Here is a 19,007-nt window from a genome sequence, read left to right on the forward strand (position 1 = left end):
ATGAGTGATCCATCACACTATCATATAGAACCTCCATCACTAGGCGAGCAACAACCCGGTCACTACAATCTGAGCATGTTATACTGCGGATTCTTCGTCGTCGTGACTGCAGGACTTGTTTTAGCTATTTATCATTGTTTAGCACTTAACTGGTGCACTGACTACCCGTCCTCTACTTGGTCAAGAAACAGGGAAGTTATCGGAACTGCTCCGAAGCAGTTCAATGGTCGGAAGATTGTGGAACTAGATTCAACTCTATATAAGTACAAAAGTAGTCTGCCAGAAGAAGGTGACAGTAGTTGTTGTGAAGAGTGTGTAGTTTGTTTGTCAGTGTTTGAAGAAGGGGAAGATGTTAGGGAGTTGGTTAGATGTAAGCACTCTTTTCATGCTCCTTGCATTGATATGTGGCTTTATTCACATTTTGATTGTCCGCTTTGTCGAGCACCGGTGGGTGGTTGTCGTGGCGGAGACATCGGTGTTGCTCGGTCTGAGACTAATTCAAGTGCAGGTTTATCAGATTCAGGTGTTCTTCCTGTATAATTATAGATGTCTTGGTTTTCTTCTTTTATGTGCTTAAGTTTAGTTTTGTTTTGATTTTAGATATCTAATTATCTCTTGTTGTTGTCTTAGTTGTGTAGAGAATGTTCAAATTAGACAACTAGATAAGTAGTGTTGTCATTAAACCATATACTTCAATTATACAAACTTGGAAAATTTGTGGATGAGTTTGAATTCCTTCTATATTATTGGATTTCATTCCACTTTATAACTTAAGAACCAAAGTTATACACTAAGCGTTACTAATTTGGTGTCAATTTTTATAAGAAAAAACGCATCTATTAGTTGCAATGTTACATCTTACAAGAGGTTATTTTTACAACATACTAGTATATACTATTTGAACATACATTTAGTAGCATCATATCATCCATGTTACTAATATACGTTTTTAGCAAATTCTAATAGCTAGCAATTGCCAAATTAAAACTATTACCCATCTTGTGGAATATGTTATATACACTCGAGTGCACCGTACACTCAATTAACCTAAGATTAGTTTTTGCTCTTTATTTGATAATTAAATGAAAAACAATCATTAAAATAAGGATAAAATACTCGTAGGTGTATGGTGCTCCCATGGTGTATATAACAATCTCTCCCCATCTTGCCAATACGCATAAATTTTGGACTACTAGCAATTGCCAAACTTTCGATATGTTGCAACATTCATAAATTCAAAAACACCATGTTTTAGATGCCAATTTCTTCATAATTTCAGGTCAATTAAAGAAAAAAAACATAGGACAATAAATTGCTAAGAGATAAGAAAAATATCGAAACCGAGTGAGTAAATTTCAACACAACTATTCTTCTTAGTATGATTTTTTTATATAGTATTGAAATTTCAACAATTCAGTCCTTATCAGTATCAGTAGTTTTTATGGTTAATAAGGGGTTGTACGTTAAAAATTCCTATCAGCAAGCTAACTTTGACATTGTCAACCTTGGTACAAAGTGCAATACTCATACATATATCAAGCTGGCAGCTCAAGTGTACCCTATCATCCTTCATCAGAATCTGAAAAGCAAAAAAACAGAATGCAGGATAGAGAACCAAGCAAAAAAACAGAATGCAGAATGTAGGTAAATTCATATGTACTCTGTTGAGTGGTAATAACTTGATAACATCATCTATTTTACCTCACCAAGCAAATGCAACTTCATTAGGAAGCAAATCAATCTAAAAGTTTATTATATACACAAACAAAATAGAGTCAGCTGGCAATGCATCAAACATTAAGCTGAAAATTTTGCTCAAAATAGACATCATATATTGAACTCTCTTGTTTAAAGTATGGACCAATGTGACATATGGGACTACATTCTTCTCAAGTTATCCAACCTTGCTTGCAAGTCATCATCAATCCCACCATCATCATTACCAGTAGCTGTTGCTTCAGCCTGGGCAACCTTGCCCTTAGCTGCAGGTGCAGCCACTGCACCTGATGGTGCGTTCACAAGCTGCAAACAAAACATCGTCAGAAAAATGTATTGAATTTATTGGCGAGGTAACTTCATCAGAGAGATAAAATTGCCAAAGTACTGAATAAAATACCTCTTGGTTGACATCGATACCAATTTCATCAAGCACCTGGTTAACAAGCTCGTCTGTTTCATCCTCCTCTTCATCTCCCTCCAAAGCGTCGTCAATAGCATCTCCCATGACTTCGCTGGTGAGCTCCATTCTCTCGTTTTGCCTCTCAAACTCTTGCATTATTTTCTGGAGTGATGGAAGATTCATCTGCCTATTCATTTGGCCCATGGCCTTTGTAACTCCTTTCATTGCTTCTCCCATGGCTTGTGTTGATTTCAATGTCTGCTTGTACAAGGAGAATGATTATTAATAAGTATAATAACAGTGTAACAAGAAGCAAATCTATATGAACACTAAAATAAGACACTAGTGCCCAGTCACCAAATAAATTAAACGCTATCATGGCATGCTGCTGAATAAGAAAATAAATACTGTACTGAATGAGGATTTTGACATGCCTGAATCCTCAAGGAAACACCCTGAAGTTGCGATTTAAGCTTGTAGAACTTCTCAACCTGATGTCTTGTTCTAATTAGATCTTTTGCCATGATTCTGACAGCTCCCTGGCAACAAAAGAATTCATAGAATCAAACATCAAAATTTGATAAATAAAATGCGCACAAGACTCCTTCAATTAATAAAAAAGTTAAAAAGCCAAGAACATTCCAAAATTCAGCACTCTACAGCTTCACATGATGAAATATAGAAGCTTCTCCATAAAATTTGCTTATTTTCAGATGGTAAAAGATGATCACTATCAACATCACCCAATTGCATCTCAGAGCTCCAACATACGGAAGGGTAAGTGGAGTCAGTACACGCAAGCCTTACCAGTATAATTATAGACAGTGTATACTCCATAAAATTTGTTTTTTTTTTTTTTTTTTTAGCATATAATACATATCAACTATGTTACACTAGGTTTAGATAACGATAGTAAAGAGAGAAAGGGACAGAAAGGAGAAAGAGGGAAGAGAAGGGAAGTGGAAGGGAGGGAAAGAGTGACCTTCCAATTTTCCTTCCAAATCTCTCCAACAATAAAGGGGTTTGGTTAACTATAAGAGGAAATTTCCTTTTCCATCATTTACCCCATGGCATCCAAATAAGGGAGAAGTTAACCCTCACTTTCCCTAAAAATCTCCCTATTTAAATATAGTGTGAGGCTCTGATAGAAGTGTTAGGCATGGCCACACGGGTACATATCCAAATGTCATACAACCTTTTTATTTTATTTTATTTTATTTTTTGCCTACTTCTTCCCTAAATGAAGTGTTCAAGTCTTCAAGAGCCATTCTAATGTCAATGTCTAAGGGTTGAGTAACCGACATGTGTAGTTTGGTAGTTAAGGTGCAATGAAGAGTCGGACAACATAGTAATCACTACCATGTACCATTATCACCTCTATGCTTCAAAAGAGCAGACTCATATATAAAGGAAACAAACCAATGTAATGATTCTAAAGAGGATGACTGTGCACGGTTTCACAATTCAATAAGAGGAACATACAGCTTATTGCCCATCTCAATTCAACCCATCAAAACCTTAAGTTTGACATTAGCAAATGATTCATACTTAAACTAGTTTTTCTACATAACATTCAAGCACAACGATCAATGCCACGAAAACAAGCTAACACAATATGTAAAATGTGTAAAATTGACAAACCATTTGTCCTTGCTTAGCACTCTTCTTGATTTCGGCAATTAATTTCTTCTCTTGAGTTTGTAAACCCGCTCTCTCCCTTTCGATTTCTCGTATCGACTTATCCAACATCCTCTTATTCTCCCGCAGAAGCTCTATCACACAAAATCACAAACATACTTCAGAAATCTTGCATAACTGATCACCCAATTAATATTAACATCAACAAAAACAACGTTTTCAAGATCATCAAAATTAGGAGCCACTAAACATATTAGTAACAAACAATTGCATTAAAGATGATAACAATGGTTCTATTTCCAAATATGGAGAATCACTTTAAAAATCAAGCATAATTCGGGAATTACCTAGTTACTCTATAATACTCTAGCAGTATAATAAACCTTAAAACTCAAACAATTGAATTTTTTTCTAAAAATCAAACAAAAACCCTAACTAAGCAAATCCAAATTATATGAAATTCAACACAATGCAAAATGATCAAATAAATTGGACCGTCAAATAATAGATCAGATCAAAAACAAAAACAAAAAACAAAAAAAAAAAGGGAGAATTTACTGTATTACAAAAATAATCAAAAAATTAAAAAAGAATATGATTAACCTGCAGGAGTTTTGCGTTTTCCGAAGATGAAACTCATATCGATTAAATTAAATCAGGCCCTCTTGATTTCGATCGAAGAAATAGCAGAAAAAATCGAATAAAATTGGGGGATTTTAATTCTGTAGAATCAGATTAGATTAGATGATGAAATTTGATGATAAAGAGTTGAAAATAGAAGAGGATAAAAGGAGGGGAAGAGGAAGGAAGGTGCGAAGTCGTTGAAAGCCTAAACAAAAAGCTTGGTTGCTTAACGCGGAAATTATTCCCACTGGGAAAGGTCCCCTCTACTACATGACATTATTTCTGGATCCTCTGTGACTGGGTGTAGGGTGATACTGTGCGTTTTTTGCTGGGTTGCTGACGTGGTGTATTTTTATTTGTTGGTTGATTTTTTTTTTTTTACTTGGATGATGGTGGATTATTTTGTTTTGTTTGGGTAACTTTGTGTTTTGTTTAGTCAAGGATTACTACTAGATTAGTTGGATCACTTTAGATTAGTTACAATGTATCTTTTTAGAATAATGAATTTTTATAATTACAAGGGCGATTAAGGCACGCGATATAGTTAGCATTAGTCATGTGTGAGGAGCTCTTTTGATTTGGCCTTATAGTGCAAATTTAGTTGTTACCAACACTAATGACTGTGATGAGATAAAGTACGTAAAATGTTTACTATCTCCGTTACATATTAGTTGCAACTTTGGAATATTTTATCTCTCACAAATAATACTCAAAGTTGCTACTAATATGTAACAGAGGTAGTAAATGTTTTGAATTTTCTATTTCAAAAAAAAAAAAAAAAAAAAAAAAAAAAAAAAAAAAAAAACAATTAATATTAATAAGGGCAAGTTAGTAAATAAACTTTTAGAGAGTATATTTGTCAAAATGCTTTTCATAAGAGTTATCTCAAACTTGTTACAATGTTGAAATTACATGTATAAAGATATTTATGTTTTGAACCAAATATTGAAAACCATGAAAAGTTAAATTGGACAAAAAAAAAAATTAGGGCAAATGGGTTATGTAGGGCTTCAAATTATCCGAACCGATCCGATTTTCAATCTGTTAGAGCTAAGCTTGATAAGAATTATTCATGTTTGACCTATATATCTCAAGCTTGAACGAGCTTTTAAAAATCTTATTCGAGCTTGGCTCATTAAGAATTTGACTTGTTTGAGCTTTGTTCACGAACATAATTGTTTGCATTTCAAGTATAAATTCGAGCTTAAACGGGTTTAAATTTGGTTTAATTAAATAAATTAGCCCTAATTATTATTGAAAAATGATTTCTTTCGAGTTTTAATATATTCATTTAAATGAGTTTGAACAAGCTTCATGAACATTATCAAGTTGAACATGATGTTGTTCGAGTTTTGTTTATCTATTTGACAATCTTAATACTTTTGTTCGAGGTTGTTTGTTAGCTTAACAAACGAGTTTTGACCGAGCTCGTTCGTGAAGCTTATTTACACCCAAGGAGTATATTAGTTAATTCGGATTTTATGTATTGTTAGAATCAAGTGCTTTGATCTTTTGTAAATTAAAAGAGATATTCGGTCAATCATCTTAACTAATGTCTTTTGTTAGAGACTTGGAGATGCAACAACGCTTGATAATGGTGTTGGAAGAGCATTTCCTCCTATTTGGCCTAGCTAGAATCCGGATTAAACAGAATCTAATGACCATTGTAATTATTGAGTATACTTTAATTCTGATTTATTCTAGTTTTTCTAATGTGGCAATTTCATTTAATTTTTTATCTAAAGAAAAATGTTAATTCATTTTTTTCATTGGAAAAACAACGGAAGTATTAAGTGAAAAGAAAAATTACTCCATATCACATTCGTCATTCGGTGGTGAATTCGTGAATGATGGCTTGATGGGCTAAGTTTTGAGTTGAACATCAAGCCTGCAACCGAAGTTGGGCTTTATCCATGCTAACTTGCTAGGCCTAATACAATGAGGTTTTTCCGTCTTTTTTATGATGGACCTAAGCTAGAAGTCCATCTAATTGCAAATTTGGTCTTTTTTTTTTTTTTTTTTTTAAATTACTTGAGAGCAAGATTAGCTCCACGTCTTAAGATTCTAAATGACATCATCATTTTTCTAATTTTGTGGTGTTAAGACAAGACTTTATTATTTTAAAACATTTATGAAGTTTGGTCTTAATAAAATCTGAAGTGGAGTCTTGAAAATTCAAGACTCAACTTCAGACTCAATTTAGCACTCAATTAATTTTTTTTTTATTTTTAAAAAACTTTAATAACTTAATTTATATGTAAAAAATGAGTTTGAGCGATTGAAGAGATAAATTTTATCGAGTTTTAAGGAGTCTTACATAATTATAAATTAGAAAAATAATTAAATTTAATCTAAAAAGCTGATGTGGCAATGAATTAAAGTATTAAGATAAGATTCTATGTCAACCGGGCCTCTTGTTGACAATACTTTAAAGGAGTAGGGGTGGGATTTGATGCTGATGAGGATTGAACCTACACCTCGAGGATGCGAGGCAACCTCTTGTGCCACTGCACTAAGAGGCCTCTTTCATTTGATCTATATTGATTATGAACTAGTACTATTAAGCTCTCCTAAAGTTCTATGTAAAAGTGTTAGTTGGAATTTTTTTTTTTCTTTTTCTTTCTTTAGGTAAGGATAATCTCCTTGCAACTAGAAGGAAAATTAGGGATCTCACTTGCTTAGAGGTAACGTTTAAGAGTAGAGGGAGGAGGTAAGGGAAAGCAAAGTTGATAAAACTCGAACTCGTGACCTCAAAGTTACAAAGTAAGTTTTCCAAATCCACTAAACCTGCTTGGTTAAAAAATGCTAATTGAATTGTTGGTTATAGAGTATAAATATATAATGCACTTGGTAAATCATTATAATACTTAGGTACTTATTTCGTTTTCTTTTATTTATCTTACTTGAAAACTAGAGACATACTTATAAAAATGATATATAAGATTTTTAACGGTTCTTTAAGCCATTCTTGCTAGATTTATCTGGATATTGATTTTTAAATACCACCTCCGTTTCTTATTATGTGCAACAAAGGGATATTAATTGTGAGACATAAAATATTCCTTTATTATACACAGGGCCGGTGATGAGGTTGTGCAACCAGCCCCGCCGCACAGGGCCCCAAAATCCAATTTACAATATATCATATTGGCTGCATTAAAGTATCATAAAATTTGTTGTAGCGTAGTGGTAGAGCGGCACGTCACAACAATGTGTATCACCCACCTAGAGAAGCAAGGTTTGAATCTTTTGGGAATCATTTTTTTAGTCCAAGGTCCTTTTTTGAGTTTAGTTCTAACTTCTAAGTCCTTAGTAACTCTTTATGTTCTACGTGCTTAGCACCTCACTAAAGCTTAATGTCTTAGTTCCAATTAATTCTCTGAAGTCTGAATGTCTATTTATTTATTTTTTTGTCTTTCATGAATTAACTATACCTCCCATCGAATTAAAATTCATCCTCCTTTCACTTGTTGCTATGTGTATAAAAATTCACCATTATCCTTAATGGTAAAACATTTCACGATTTATATTACATATTGTATAATCATTTATATTAGCTTCCTCCTTCAAAATTAAAACTTGAAATATTATTTTATACTTATTCATATTTTATTAGCTTTTTATTTAGGTTCCCACAAGTGAAAATTGTACTTTACCTTACAAGGAAAAAAAAAACACAAAAAATATCAATGTTGGGGCCTAATTTTTAAAATTAGCACAGGGCCCCCAAAATATATAGGACGGCCCTGGTTATACATAATAAAAAATGGAGGTAGTATATAATTTTTAAAATTTCAAAAACACATAATTATTTTGTTGTTTTTTTATTTATATTTTTTTTAGTAGAGTAACACATGATATTTAATATATTTAAATTATAATATTGCATTGAAAAATCTGCAAAAATAAACAAGTCAATTTTTATTTATTTATTTTTTTTTAAAAAAAGGAGAGGGTACAATGATGGTTAGAACCAGATCAAGCATTGTGAAAAATTACTCTGTACTTCCTCCATATTCTTTTAGTGACTATTTTTTAAACTATACACATATAGTTTTACACATTACTTCGTATTATTTACTTTTGCGCTATTTACATACTTTCATAACCTTTGACTAATATATTAAAAAATAAATGATATTATATAAAGTGTTATTAAATACTCCGTAGATATTAATATAAAGAATTATAATACGGAGTATTAACTTTCTAATAAATTCTACAGAGTACTTCGTATAATGTTTAACTATATATATTAGTGGTTAATTAAACTAGTGCATTGACAAACACATTAATTTTAATAATACTATCGACTATTATAAAATAAAGGGAGTAATATATAAAAATCAAATATCACGGACTATTAAATTTAAAGGCAAACTAAATTAGTCAATGCACATTTTCACAAGATTAAGTTTTTTAGAAGTTAAACTAAATAAAAGCTAAAGATAATTAGGGTATGTTCTCTTCGGCTTAATTTCAGTTCGGTTCAGTTACTAATTTCTTTTTTTCATAAACAATTCATTTCATTTCAGTTTAGTTTAATTAAGGCCCTGTTCTCTTCACCTTAAAAAAAATGATATTAAGTAAAAATAATTTCTATTCAGTTCAGTAAAATTAAGTTCAGTTTAGTAAAAATAATTTCTTTTCGGTAAAAATAAGTTCAGTTCAGTAAAATTCAATTTTCTTAAAGAAGAATTATAATAGAAAATCAGTAAAAATAATTTCAGTTCAGCAAAAATAATTTCAGTTCATTAAAATTAATTTAAGTTCAGTAAAAATAATTTAAATTCAGCAAATATAATTATATTTCAGTAAAAATAATTTCAATTCACCAAAAATAAGATGAAGAGAATGGAGCCTATGCTCTATAAGCATTTAGAAATGAAAAAAGTAATTTTAAAAAACAAAATAGAGAAAAATTGTCACGCCATAAAAAAGAACATGTCTGATGTCCATCCAGAAGCGTATGCGTAAATGGGCATCGTGTTTATTTACTGACGCAGTCAGAGATGTACACGTACACATGCGCACGTGGTACCTCCAACAGCAAACTGTAGAAGTGGGACTGACAACGACACTCGCCAGGTGGTCACGTGCGGTTGTGTCTCTGTCCTTATCTTTTTCGTTTATGCACGCGGCCCATCTTTCATTAATATGACACTGTTCATTTCTTCATTTACCAAAGCAAGGATTTGGACCACTTACCTTTCTTACGGAGTACCTTTTTTCTTCTTCTTTAGCCCAACTTCTTTCTTTGGCCCAATTTCCATAATTGATCACTTTTGATTCTTCTGCTGTTGCAGAGCGTATTATGTATACTGATTAGCTGGCCATACCGTACGTCTGTTTATTATATAACGGAATAATCCATATAACATTAATTAAACATTATATATCTATAACAATGATGAAGTAATCTATATAAAAATATCAAAGTATAGCTCCATAATAGTTGGTCACATATAAGAATTAGAGTTATTAAAATCACCTTGACATGCAAGTTTAATTTTCTTTTTCCTTAATTTTCAATTAAATAACTTTAAAATAATCGCAATGTAAATTAAAAAATGTGAGAAAACATATGAGTACATACATGAGTGTATGCAGTGGCGGATCCAGGATTTGGGGAATAGGGGTAAGGAATTAAGTTTTAAAAAAAAATTACAAAATACAAAGTAATATGTGAAGACTTATAATTTTGCTTACTTTATTAGTATTTGCGTACACTATACAATTACAAGTTTTATAATTGAGTAACTAAATATGTTTGGAGTATTCCCTCAAAAAAAATGGAGTGAAAAAAAAAAGAAATTATCTAAGAGAACTGTTATTCTTAACAATAGTTCTTTTTGTTCAAAAGTCCTCATTTATGGTGGAAAAAATTAACAATATTACCTAAGAGACCTGTTATTTGTGACATTAGATCTCTTTGATCATAAGTAGTAGTATCGCGCAAAAAATAATAAAACCCACCTAAGAGACCCCGTGGTCTTTAAATTCTACACAAAAAAGACGGGTCATTAATTATTGCGGCGATACCTAAGAGACCACCGATGTAAATAGGCGGTCTCTTTTATTATCAGTTTTTTTTTCCTTTTTTTTTTTCGCGAAATGGGGGTATACCTGAACTTCTGTGTACCCCTGGATCCGCCACTGAGTGCATGGAAAGAAAATAGAGAGTGCACATTTTTCTTTCATTATGTTTAAGTTTTCTTTTTGTTTGGCGAATATGTATTAGTTTATCACTTGAATAGAGTACTACAGTAATGATAATGGGAATTTATGAGAAATTAAAAAGAACATCTTTACCATAGATATTTAAATAAAAAGTTATACTTATGCTCTCCTCTCCTTGTTAATGTTGTAAACATGTAGCTTGGTGTTTTTTTACTCATTACATAGTGTATGACATTTATGTTTTACTCAAACTATTGATGTTTTTGTATAATTTATTGAGACGTTAGTTATTTCTTTAATTTTTTCCCATCCTATTATTATATACCTTTCAAGTTTTCATTCTAGAAAAGTAAGAATATAAGATAATAGAAAGGTGAGTACATTGTGAAAACTAAGTCAAACAAAAGTATACACGGTGCAGTGTGTGCTTCTCTCTCTCTCTCAAAAAAAAAAAAAAAAAAAAAAAAATCTATATACTTGAGAGTAGATAGAAGAAAAAAAACAATTTACTCTACTATGTTAAGCAATTCAAGCCCTACAACAAAATAAGTCATGCCTTGCAAATTAAAAACTCACTCAAATGACATCTAAAATAATGTAAAATGTCAACCCTCAACGGTCAACACCTAGATCAATACTTTAACCACTCAACCTCCATAGTCCAATATAGTACTCCGTATAACAAATACATTTTCTAACACTAATGCAAAATTGTTTTTTTTTTTTTTTTTTTTGCTTCTTATTATAAGCGATAGTGCAATAACTGAATATGAGGAGTACCTTCTTACATAATATGCATTAATTAAATGTAATAGGAAAATATGTTCACACTCCTATAGTCCTATAGATTGAAATTTAGAATTACTTTTTCTTAGGGTATAGTTTACTCATGTGATTTTCACTAATTTGAATTTAAATATAATAATCAAAATTGTAATATCTCATTTGATTGACTTTAAATAGTTCTTATTAGTAACCCTTGTTTATACACATTTTTTCTAAACTTATCAAAGCTGAAATTATTAATTCTTAAACAAAGTTATTTTTTGTATTAAATGAAAATAAGACAAACTAAATAGAACCCTAATCCTTATTTTCTAAATTATTCACTCAATTAAATTATTGAGTGAATATCTTTTTAAGGGGTAGCTAGGTTTCAATGTATATGGCTCCATTAGTCCATTACAACCACATAAAAGTGGTTAAAATATTATTTATATATTATTCACCATAATTAATTACTCTACATTATTTAACTACAAAAATCTATTGGATTCATCATAAACACTTATTGCACATGCATAATGCTCGTCCTTCTTTGAAAGTGAACACTCAAAATTATTGTATCAACATTACATGAGTGACTAAGGACCAAAATTAGGCTGGCTAGATACAAATTTCTTGAATTTAAAATGTTTTTCTTCAAATTATTTGATATGAAGTAGATAGCAAAAATCTGTGGTTGGAGAACAAAGGTAACCCCACATAGTTAGAATGAGAGTATAGCACAAGATCAATCCATGCACCCCTTCCAAAAGACAATAATATATATGAAAATTGAAAAATTGTACCATATCAAGGACAAAATTGTAAGTGCATCCGTATCAATTGTTGGCTATTTGCTCTCTTAGGATTTTGTACATATGTAGTACTACAGTGGTAGTGCTAGGTTGGCAAGAAACATTATTTTGTGGTGCCTAGCCATATATGTTCGTGTTTTTTTTTATATAAATACTTGATCACCATCTGAATATATAAAAGAAAATTTTGCGAATAACTACCGCAAAAGTTCCAACTTTTGCGAACAACTGTCTTTATCTTTTTTTTTTCGAACAACTACCACAAACTTTGTATTTGTTTTGTTAACACTACCAGTTAACGATGGACGTTTCCTTGTTGTGTGTGGGGCCCACCCTAATTCGTTCAATACACAAATAAATGAACAATTAACCAGAAATCATAAGAAAGATTAAGAAAATGAACGAATATTACCTGTTTTTTCAATCCTAATAGCATGAATTCGATCTCTAGGTGAGCAATTTTACCTATGCCTTAAAATTTTTAGAAGACAAACATTCAAAGAAACAAAGAGTATCTAATTAGGGGAAGGTCGTTAATATAAAGGAGAGATAGTTGGAGGGAAAAGGACGAAAGGTGAGCCCCACATACGACAAGCAAACGTCCTTCGTTAACTGGTAGTGTTAACAAAACAAATACAAAGTTTGTGGTAGTTGTTTGCAAAAAAAAAAAAAAAAAAAAAAAAAGATGAAGGTAGTTGTTTGCAAAAGTTGGAACTTTTGCGGTACTTATTCGCAAAATTTCCTATATAAAAAATCAAAGATATATGTATTGAGAGAAATTACACATTTAAGCTGAATATTGTTCTTATTGTTATTACGGATGGTTTAATAACAAATTGATACATAAATTCAATACATACTTACTCAAGTTTATTAAGAAGTTGAAACGGTAGCAAAATGATTAATTTCTTACAAAGGGAGTATGATGATCATCCACCAAATGAAATGTCTAATAATGTCTTATCTTATCTTAGCTTCTATATATATCATAGGGCTCACTAATCCTGACCAAATGTTTGTGCATTGATTATTATTGTTCTTCCATTACCCCTAAATGTAATGTCTACTTGTGTTTGAGACGAAAGGAAGGACATGCACAAGTTTTGTGTATGCCAACTCATTTATTTCCCTTTTTTTATTTTTATATATAATTTGAAAAGGAAATGAGGAGGAAGTTGACTAGAGGATTCCATTTCTTATCAAATCACCTCAAGGCCTTAAAAGAAAACCAATATACAGATATAGAATTAGCATGTGGGTGTGTAGGACTACCAACATCTGAAATCTTAAAATTTTAGGATAAATGAAAATATAATAATACTCCCTTTGTTCAAAATTGATAGTCACCCATGACCTAATTACTCAAAAAATCTATATTAAGAATGGTATTTGTCATCACCCAATTTAGCAAAAAAATAAAATACGGTTTAGAGAATTACAAATTATGATAATTACAATATGTTATTCTAAACTTAGCTAATATTGTGAGTGACTATTATGTTGTAGAAAATAAAATGAGTTTATCAATTAATATGACTATATGAGTATAAAAATTAATTAATAAGATTCTAAATAACAAATGAGGAAAGTGATTAGAAAATTAAATTGATATATGTTGGGGATGAGTTGGCATGATCATAGTGGGGGTTAGGGTTTGGTGGAGAAAATCGAAAAAAGTAAAGGAATATAAATACAAAAGATTTTAATGGTGAAGACGTGAAGTTTGCTAGATTGTTAGGCTCCGCTACCAAGTCAAGTTTTAGGGTGAATGATTTGCATTGTACAAGAGATTAGGCATATAATCCCTTTATCCCATACTTTTGCTCCCATATATAAGTCATAAAGCTCTCACAAATAAGTGGATCATGTATATATGGAGCAATTAAAAAATGACCGAGGGAGTATATAGTTATATACCAGCCTAACACTTGTACTTCATATTAGCTAAAGCCCATGGCTCACTTAAGGCAATAATTATATGTACTTGCCATGCTAATTACGCTATTATCCTACAATACAATTATTGGTGCCTTCTTACAGTGGAGTATCCTTGTATAATAAGGACTTAACTACCTTTTTATAATTTCTATCCATAAGTTATTATAAGTCCGCTTCGGGTTCTTATCCATATTGGCTGTATTTTTAAATTTATGTACCATGTAATATCACTAGTATTATTGGACAATATTGGTTAATTGTGTGAAGCTCATTGTGAGGATTACACAGGATAACTGGCTTAACCTGTCTCCTGAATTTTTAGTTATTGGCAGCAGATCAATCGTTGGAAAAGAAAATTACACATGATCAAGTTATGCCCTAGTACTGTAAACTATTACATCAATTAACTACTTCAACTAAATAATTTTTTTTATTTTTTTTTAATTTTTTTCAATCAACATCAAAATAAGTTTAGAAGAATGGAGTTTCTATAGGTAGTGTAATTGTGTAAAGTGCTCAAGGTCCATTAAGTTTAAGCACCTAATGCTAATAAATTTGCTAATACTTTTATGGTTGCAAGGAAGGAATCGTACCGTGATAACTTAGGTTAGAAGGTTATATTTGATTTAAGTAATAGCGTTTTAAAAATGAGTTTAGTAATCATTGGAAATAATTATGTGTAGTGATGGCTTTTAAGATTCATTCCTTGTTTACTTGTGAGTTTGAGGTCACGAGTTTTGAGCCCCATCAACTTTATTTGTTTGGGAGTAAAGGGATTCCCTTACCTCCCCCCTTTATTCTCAAGTGTTGACTTGCGGAGCTGGGTTGACTTAACCTGTGAGAAGTGTCGGTATCATTTTATTAATAATAATAGTACTCTCAAGTAGTACTTTGTATATCATTATCACATTTAGGGTATAAAATATATGATTAAGACAAATTTATAAGTAAAATCATTATTACTCATTAAATCATTTTATTTTAAAATTTTTGTGAAATAAATATAAGTAAACCGTTGTCTTTTATCTTTTTACTATTAACATATGTTAAATATGGTATACATATATTTATGTTTTCACTCACCTAAATCAATGGTATATGCACTTAGTAATAGTAATAGTAATAATAATAATAATAATAATAACAACAACATTAATAATAATAACATTAATAATAGTATTAATAATAATAGTAATAATAATAATAATAACAACATTAATAATAATAACATTAATAATAGTATTATTAATAATAATAATAGTATAGCAGCAGCAGCAGTAGTAGTAGTAACAACAACAACACCATTAATAATAATAATAACATAATAATAGTATTAATAATAATGTTGAAATCTGCTCTGCTCGGCTCGGCTCGGCTCTGCTCTGCTATCCTGAAATCTACTATGCTCTGCTGAAATTTAATTTGCTCTGCTCTGCTGACCCCTGCTCTGCCCAGAAGCTCAAAAGAACAGGACCTTGGTCACTTCACAATCTTCCTCCAACCTCACTCGATGTTGTACGATATTATTGAGGGGAAGTGATTTAACAGTCGCGTTGAACCTTGGATCATAACATTATACCTTGGATCATAACATTATATTTTATCTAGCATTCACAACATTTTTTATAAGCTTATTTGCTTCATACCCATCTAATTTCAATAACTCGTTAATAAAGTAAGTTAAAGTGATACTGTGATATACTAACAGCTAATTTCAAACAAATAAATAAACTACTCGAATGATATAACTTTATAAACATATCCGATAAGAACATAACAAATTATACACGGTGTAACAAACTCATGGAATACAAAATAAAAAAGAGATAGATAATCCATATTAAAATCCAAAACAACCTAGCAAAGAATATAACTATGTTGCATGTGGTGGTAGAATTGTAAGAGAGTACAAACTATTATTAATAAGTTAGTATGAAGTTTCGTTGATGGGGTCAATTATAATGATTTGGGGCAAATGTGGTTATGAAGCACAATAATGTTCTCACAATCTAACACCTCTTCAAACGATCAATTTTGCTATTACATTATCACTAAACCCGTCGTTTTCGCGTGTGCAATCAACTTTAGTGTAATCATCAATTTGGTAGTTCTCCCCCCTTCCTTTTCTGCTAGATTTGTCAAAAAGCTTCTTACTTTATAATTAACTCTTTACAATTATTCTCATTTTATTCTTTTTTTTTAAAAATTATTTATGTTAAAAAAAATTGGTTAGCCGTTTGCACTTTATATGATTTGTAGCGTGGAACTAAACTAGTAGTAATTGTTTAGGCCACCATTCAACTAGGAAACTTGTATTGAATTGGTCCCAAATTGTGTGCTCCTTTCATACTATTTTATGTGTCTTACATGAACTATCTCGTTGTCCTCAAACAAAGTCCTTTTACATGAAAGACTTGTTTGATTATTAGTGTGCTTTTATTTCGGCGTATATATATATAAAATGGTACCTACACTTTATCATAGCAAAACATGTAGATTTAGCCATGAAAGTTCAATTTTGAAAAAAGTGATTGTTTATAATTTTTGAATTTATGTAAAGCTTTTTATAATAAATTGTAAATTGATTTGTCACTAATAGAATTGAAGTTTGGAAACTTATTAAATATTAAAGGACCAATTCCAACAAAATATTAAACTGATGGTGGTTGAATCCCATGATTAATTTATACTTCGTATATTCTATCACGCCCTGGCAAATGAGGGCCCGTACCTATGAATTTTTGTCAAGTTGGCCCTGATACCATGTTAAAGGACCGATGAAATCAAGCGTAATAAAATATAAACTCAATTGAATCTAACAACTACGCCAATTGAATTAATGTTAAGCTAATCAAAAGTTGTAAAGCGTAAAAGGCTAAAATATACTGCGTATACAACAAGAAATGTAGAATCGGACCTTGAAGCTACACTACGCCCCTTAAGTAGCAAAGCAGCATAAGCAACTTCATACCTAGTTCGTTAAGCAAGCCATCATAAATTTTCTCTCACGAAATAAATATATTTCTATGAGAATCACCACGTACTCTCAATTAGAATATGACACGTGATTACACCACTACTAAAAATTGGCCAAATTGCGACCGGCGTAAACGGTAGCAAAAAATAGTGAAAACGGTCGCAATACATAATTGCGACCGTCAACGGTCGCAATACATAATTGCGACCGTCAACGGTCGCAACATGGCGGTCGTTATTATCATGGTCGCAAAAAAAAATATTACGACTGTTTGGCGGTCGCAAATTTTTAACGGCCGTTTTACCTATTTTCAACGATCGTCAAAAAAACGGTCGCAAATATTAAAAATTGCGACCGTCTTATGAGACGGTCGCAAATATTGAATTTAGCGACCGCCATAAGCCGTCGCTAAAAGTATTAAAAAAAACAAAAAAAAAAAAAGAAAAAGACCCACCCAGATCCTCCCAAACCAGAACCCACCGAAACCATGCACCACCACTACCCTTCTTAAACAACCACTACCCGCCTCCGCCACCCATTACCCACCATCACCTTCGCCCACCTTCAACCACCAATACCCACCACCACCTACCCACCTTTAACCCAGAAAAACAGAAAAAGGAAAAAAAAATCACCTACATAATTTTGAACAAAAAGCAAACAAAAATGAAATAAAACATCATCAAACAATCTATGAAATTCGAACACATAAAGAACAAATTCGAGCAAATAAAATGCACAAAAATTAAATAAAAAAAATCGCCCAAAAATGCACAAAAATTAAACCAAAAAACGAGCAAAAATTTAATAAAAAAATTGCCCAATAATTATACCCAAAAAAAAAATTAAACCCACAACAATTAAACCCACAATTCGAACAAAAAATTTGACAAAAAAATCAAACAAAAAATCTATGAAATTCGAACAATTATAGAACAAATTCGAACAAAATTATGAAAAACTCGAAATAAAACCAAAATCAAAGGAATTCGAACAGAAAAGAAATTAAAAATCGATAACAAAATCAAACAAACATGGAAATTCGAACGAAAAACGAATTTCAACCAAAAAATTCGAAAATAAACAAAATTTTCAGAAAAATAAACATACCTTTCATAATATATCTTCCTCTTTAGGTTTATATGGTCGAATTTGACCAAGAAAACTCCAAATTTGGAATTTTTAAGGTCGAATTTGACCATGAAAAACCATAACTCGTTTGTTAAAGAAATCCGAACACCATAATTTGTTTGTCGACGAAAATACGTACACCAAAACTACAGCTCTGAAAAAAATGAAGAAGAAAAAGAGAATGAAGATGGAGGGGCGTGAGAAGAGAACAAAAATGGAGAAGTTAGAAGAAGAAGAAAGGAAATAAAAGAAGTAAGGATAGAGAAGAAAGAGATGGAGGAGCGTGAGAAAGAGAAGTAAGAAGGAAAGAGCAGGAGAGAGAAAAGAAAGAGGAGGGGTGAGCGGCGTGAGGGAGTGTGAAGTAGATTAGGGTTTGTGAATAAGGTATGCTTTTATACCGTATTTTTTTAATTAAAAAAAAGGGTCTTTTACGACCGTCTTTGCCGGTCGCAGATTATGATTTTTACGACCGTCTCTTTGACGGTCGCAGATTATGACGTTTACGACCGTCAGAGACGGTCGCAGATTTTGACATTTACGACCGTCTCTTTGACGGTCACAGATTATGACATTTACGACCGTCTTTGACGGTCGCAAACGATTTATTTTAATTTGGAATTAATTTTATTTGTTCAAACATCCTGCGACCGTCTAAAAGGCTAAAAACGGTCGTAAAACGGTCGCAAATTTGCGACTGTTGTCAAAGCAGTCGTAATATTGCGACCGCATAAAAAACGGTCGCAAAATATGAATTTTGCGACCGTTTTTCAGACGGTCGTAAAAAAACGGTCGCAATTTAGCTGAATTTTAGTAGTGCACC

The 19,007-nt window shown here is 31.6% G+C and overlaps 2 protein-coding genes across 2 annotated transcripts; one reads left to right on the forward strand and one right to left on the reverse strand.

The window, feature by feature from the left end:
• LOC145577756 (RING-H2 finger protein ATL52-like) lies at positions 1 to 540 on the forward strand. The gene has a single exon (XM_081635209.1). The coding sequence runs from the start codon at positions 1 to 3 to the stop codon at positions 538 to 540; it is 540 nt and encodes a 179-aa protein (XP_081491335.1).
• Positions 541 to 1,693: 1,153 nt separating this feature from the next.
• On the reverse strand, positions 1,694 to 4,607 carry LOC145580033 (vacuolar protein sorting-associated protein 2 homolog 1). Its single transcript, XM_081637350.1, has 5 exons — positions 4,361 to 4,607; positions 3,761 to 3,891; positions 2,554 to 2,658; positions 2,117 to 2,377; positions 1,694 to 2,022 (listed from the first exon to the last, which is right to left on the reverse strand). Exons 1-5 carry the CDS (start codon positions 4,395 to 4,397, stop codon positions 1,879 to 1,881), a joined length of 678 nt encoding a protein of 225 aa, XP_081493476.1. The 5' UTR covers positions 4,398 to 4,607; the 3' UTR covers positions 1,694 to 1,878.
• Between the last annotated feature and the right edge of the window lie 14,400 nt (positions 4,608 to 19,007).

Source organism: Chenopodium album, chromosome 14 (genome assembly GCF_948465745.1).
Source record: "Chenopodium album chromosome 14, dcCheAlbu1.1, whole genome shotgun sequence".
Taxonomy (NCBI): domain Eukaryota; kingdom Viridiplantae; phylum Streptophyta; class Magnoliopsida; order Caryophyllales; family Amaranthaceae; genus Chenopodium; species Chenopodium album.

Excerpts from the sequence above, each read along its gene's own strand:
- LOC145577756 (XM_081635209.1), top strand. The coding sequence starts at position 1 with ATGAGTGATCCATCACACTATCATATAGAACCTCCATCACTAGGCGAG.
- LOC145580033 (XM_081637350.1), bottom strand. The coding sequence starts at position 4,397 with ATGAGTTTCATCTTCGGAAAACGCAAAACTCCTGCAG. Across the intron at positions 3,892-4,360 it reads AAAACGCAAAACTCCTGCAG|AGCTTCTGCGGGAGAATAAG; the intron begins GTTAATCATATT and ends TTTGTGTGATAG. Across the intron at positions 2,378-2,553 it reads GTGTTTCCTTGAGGATTCAG|ACATTGAAATCAACACAAGC; the intron begins GCATGTCAAAAT and ends TTGTACAAGCAG.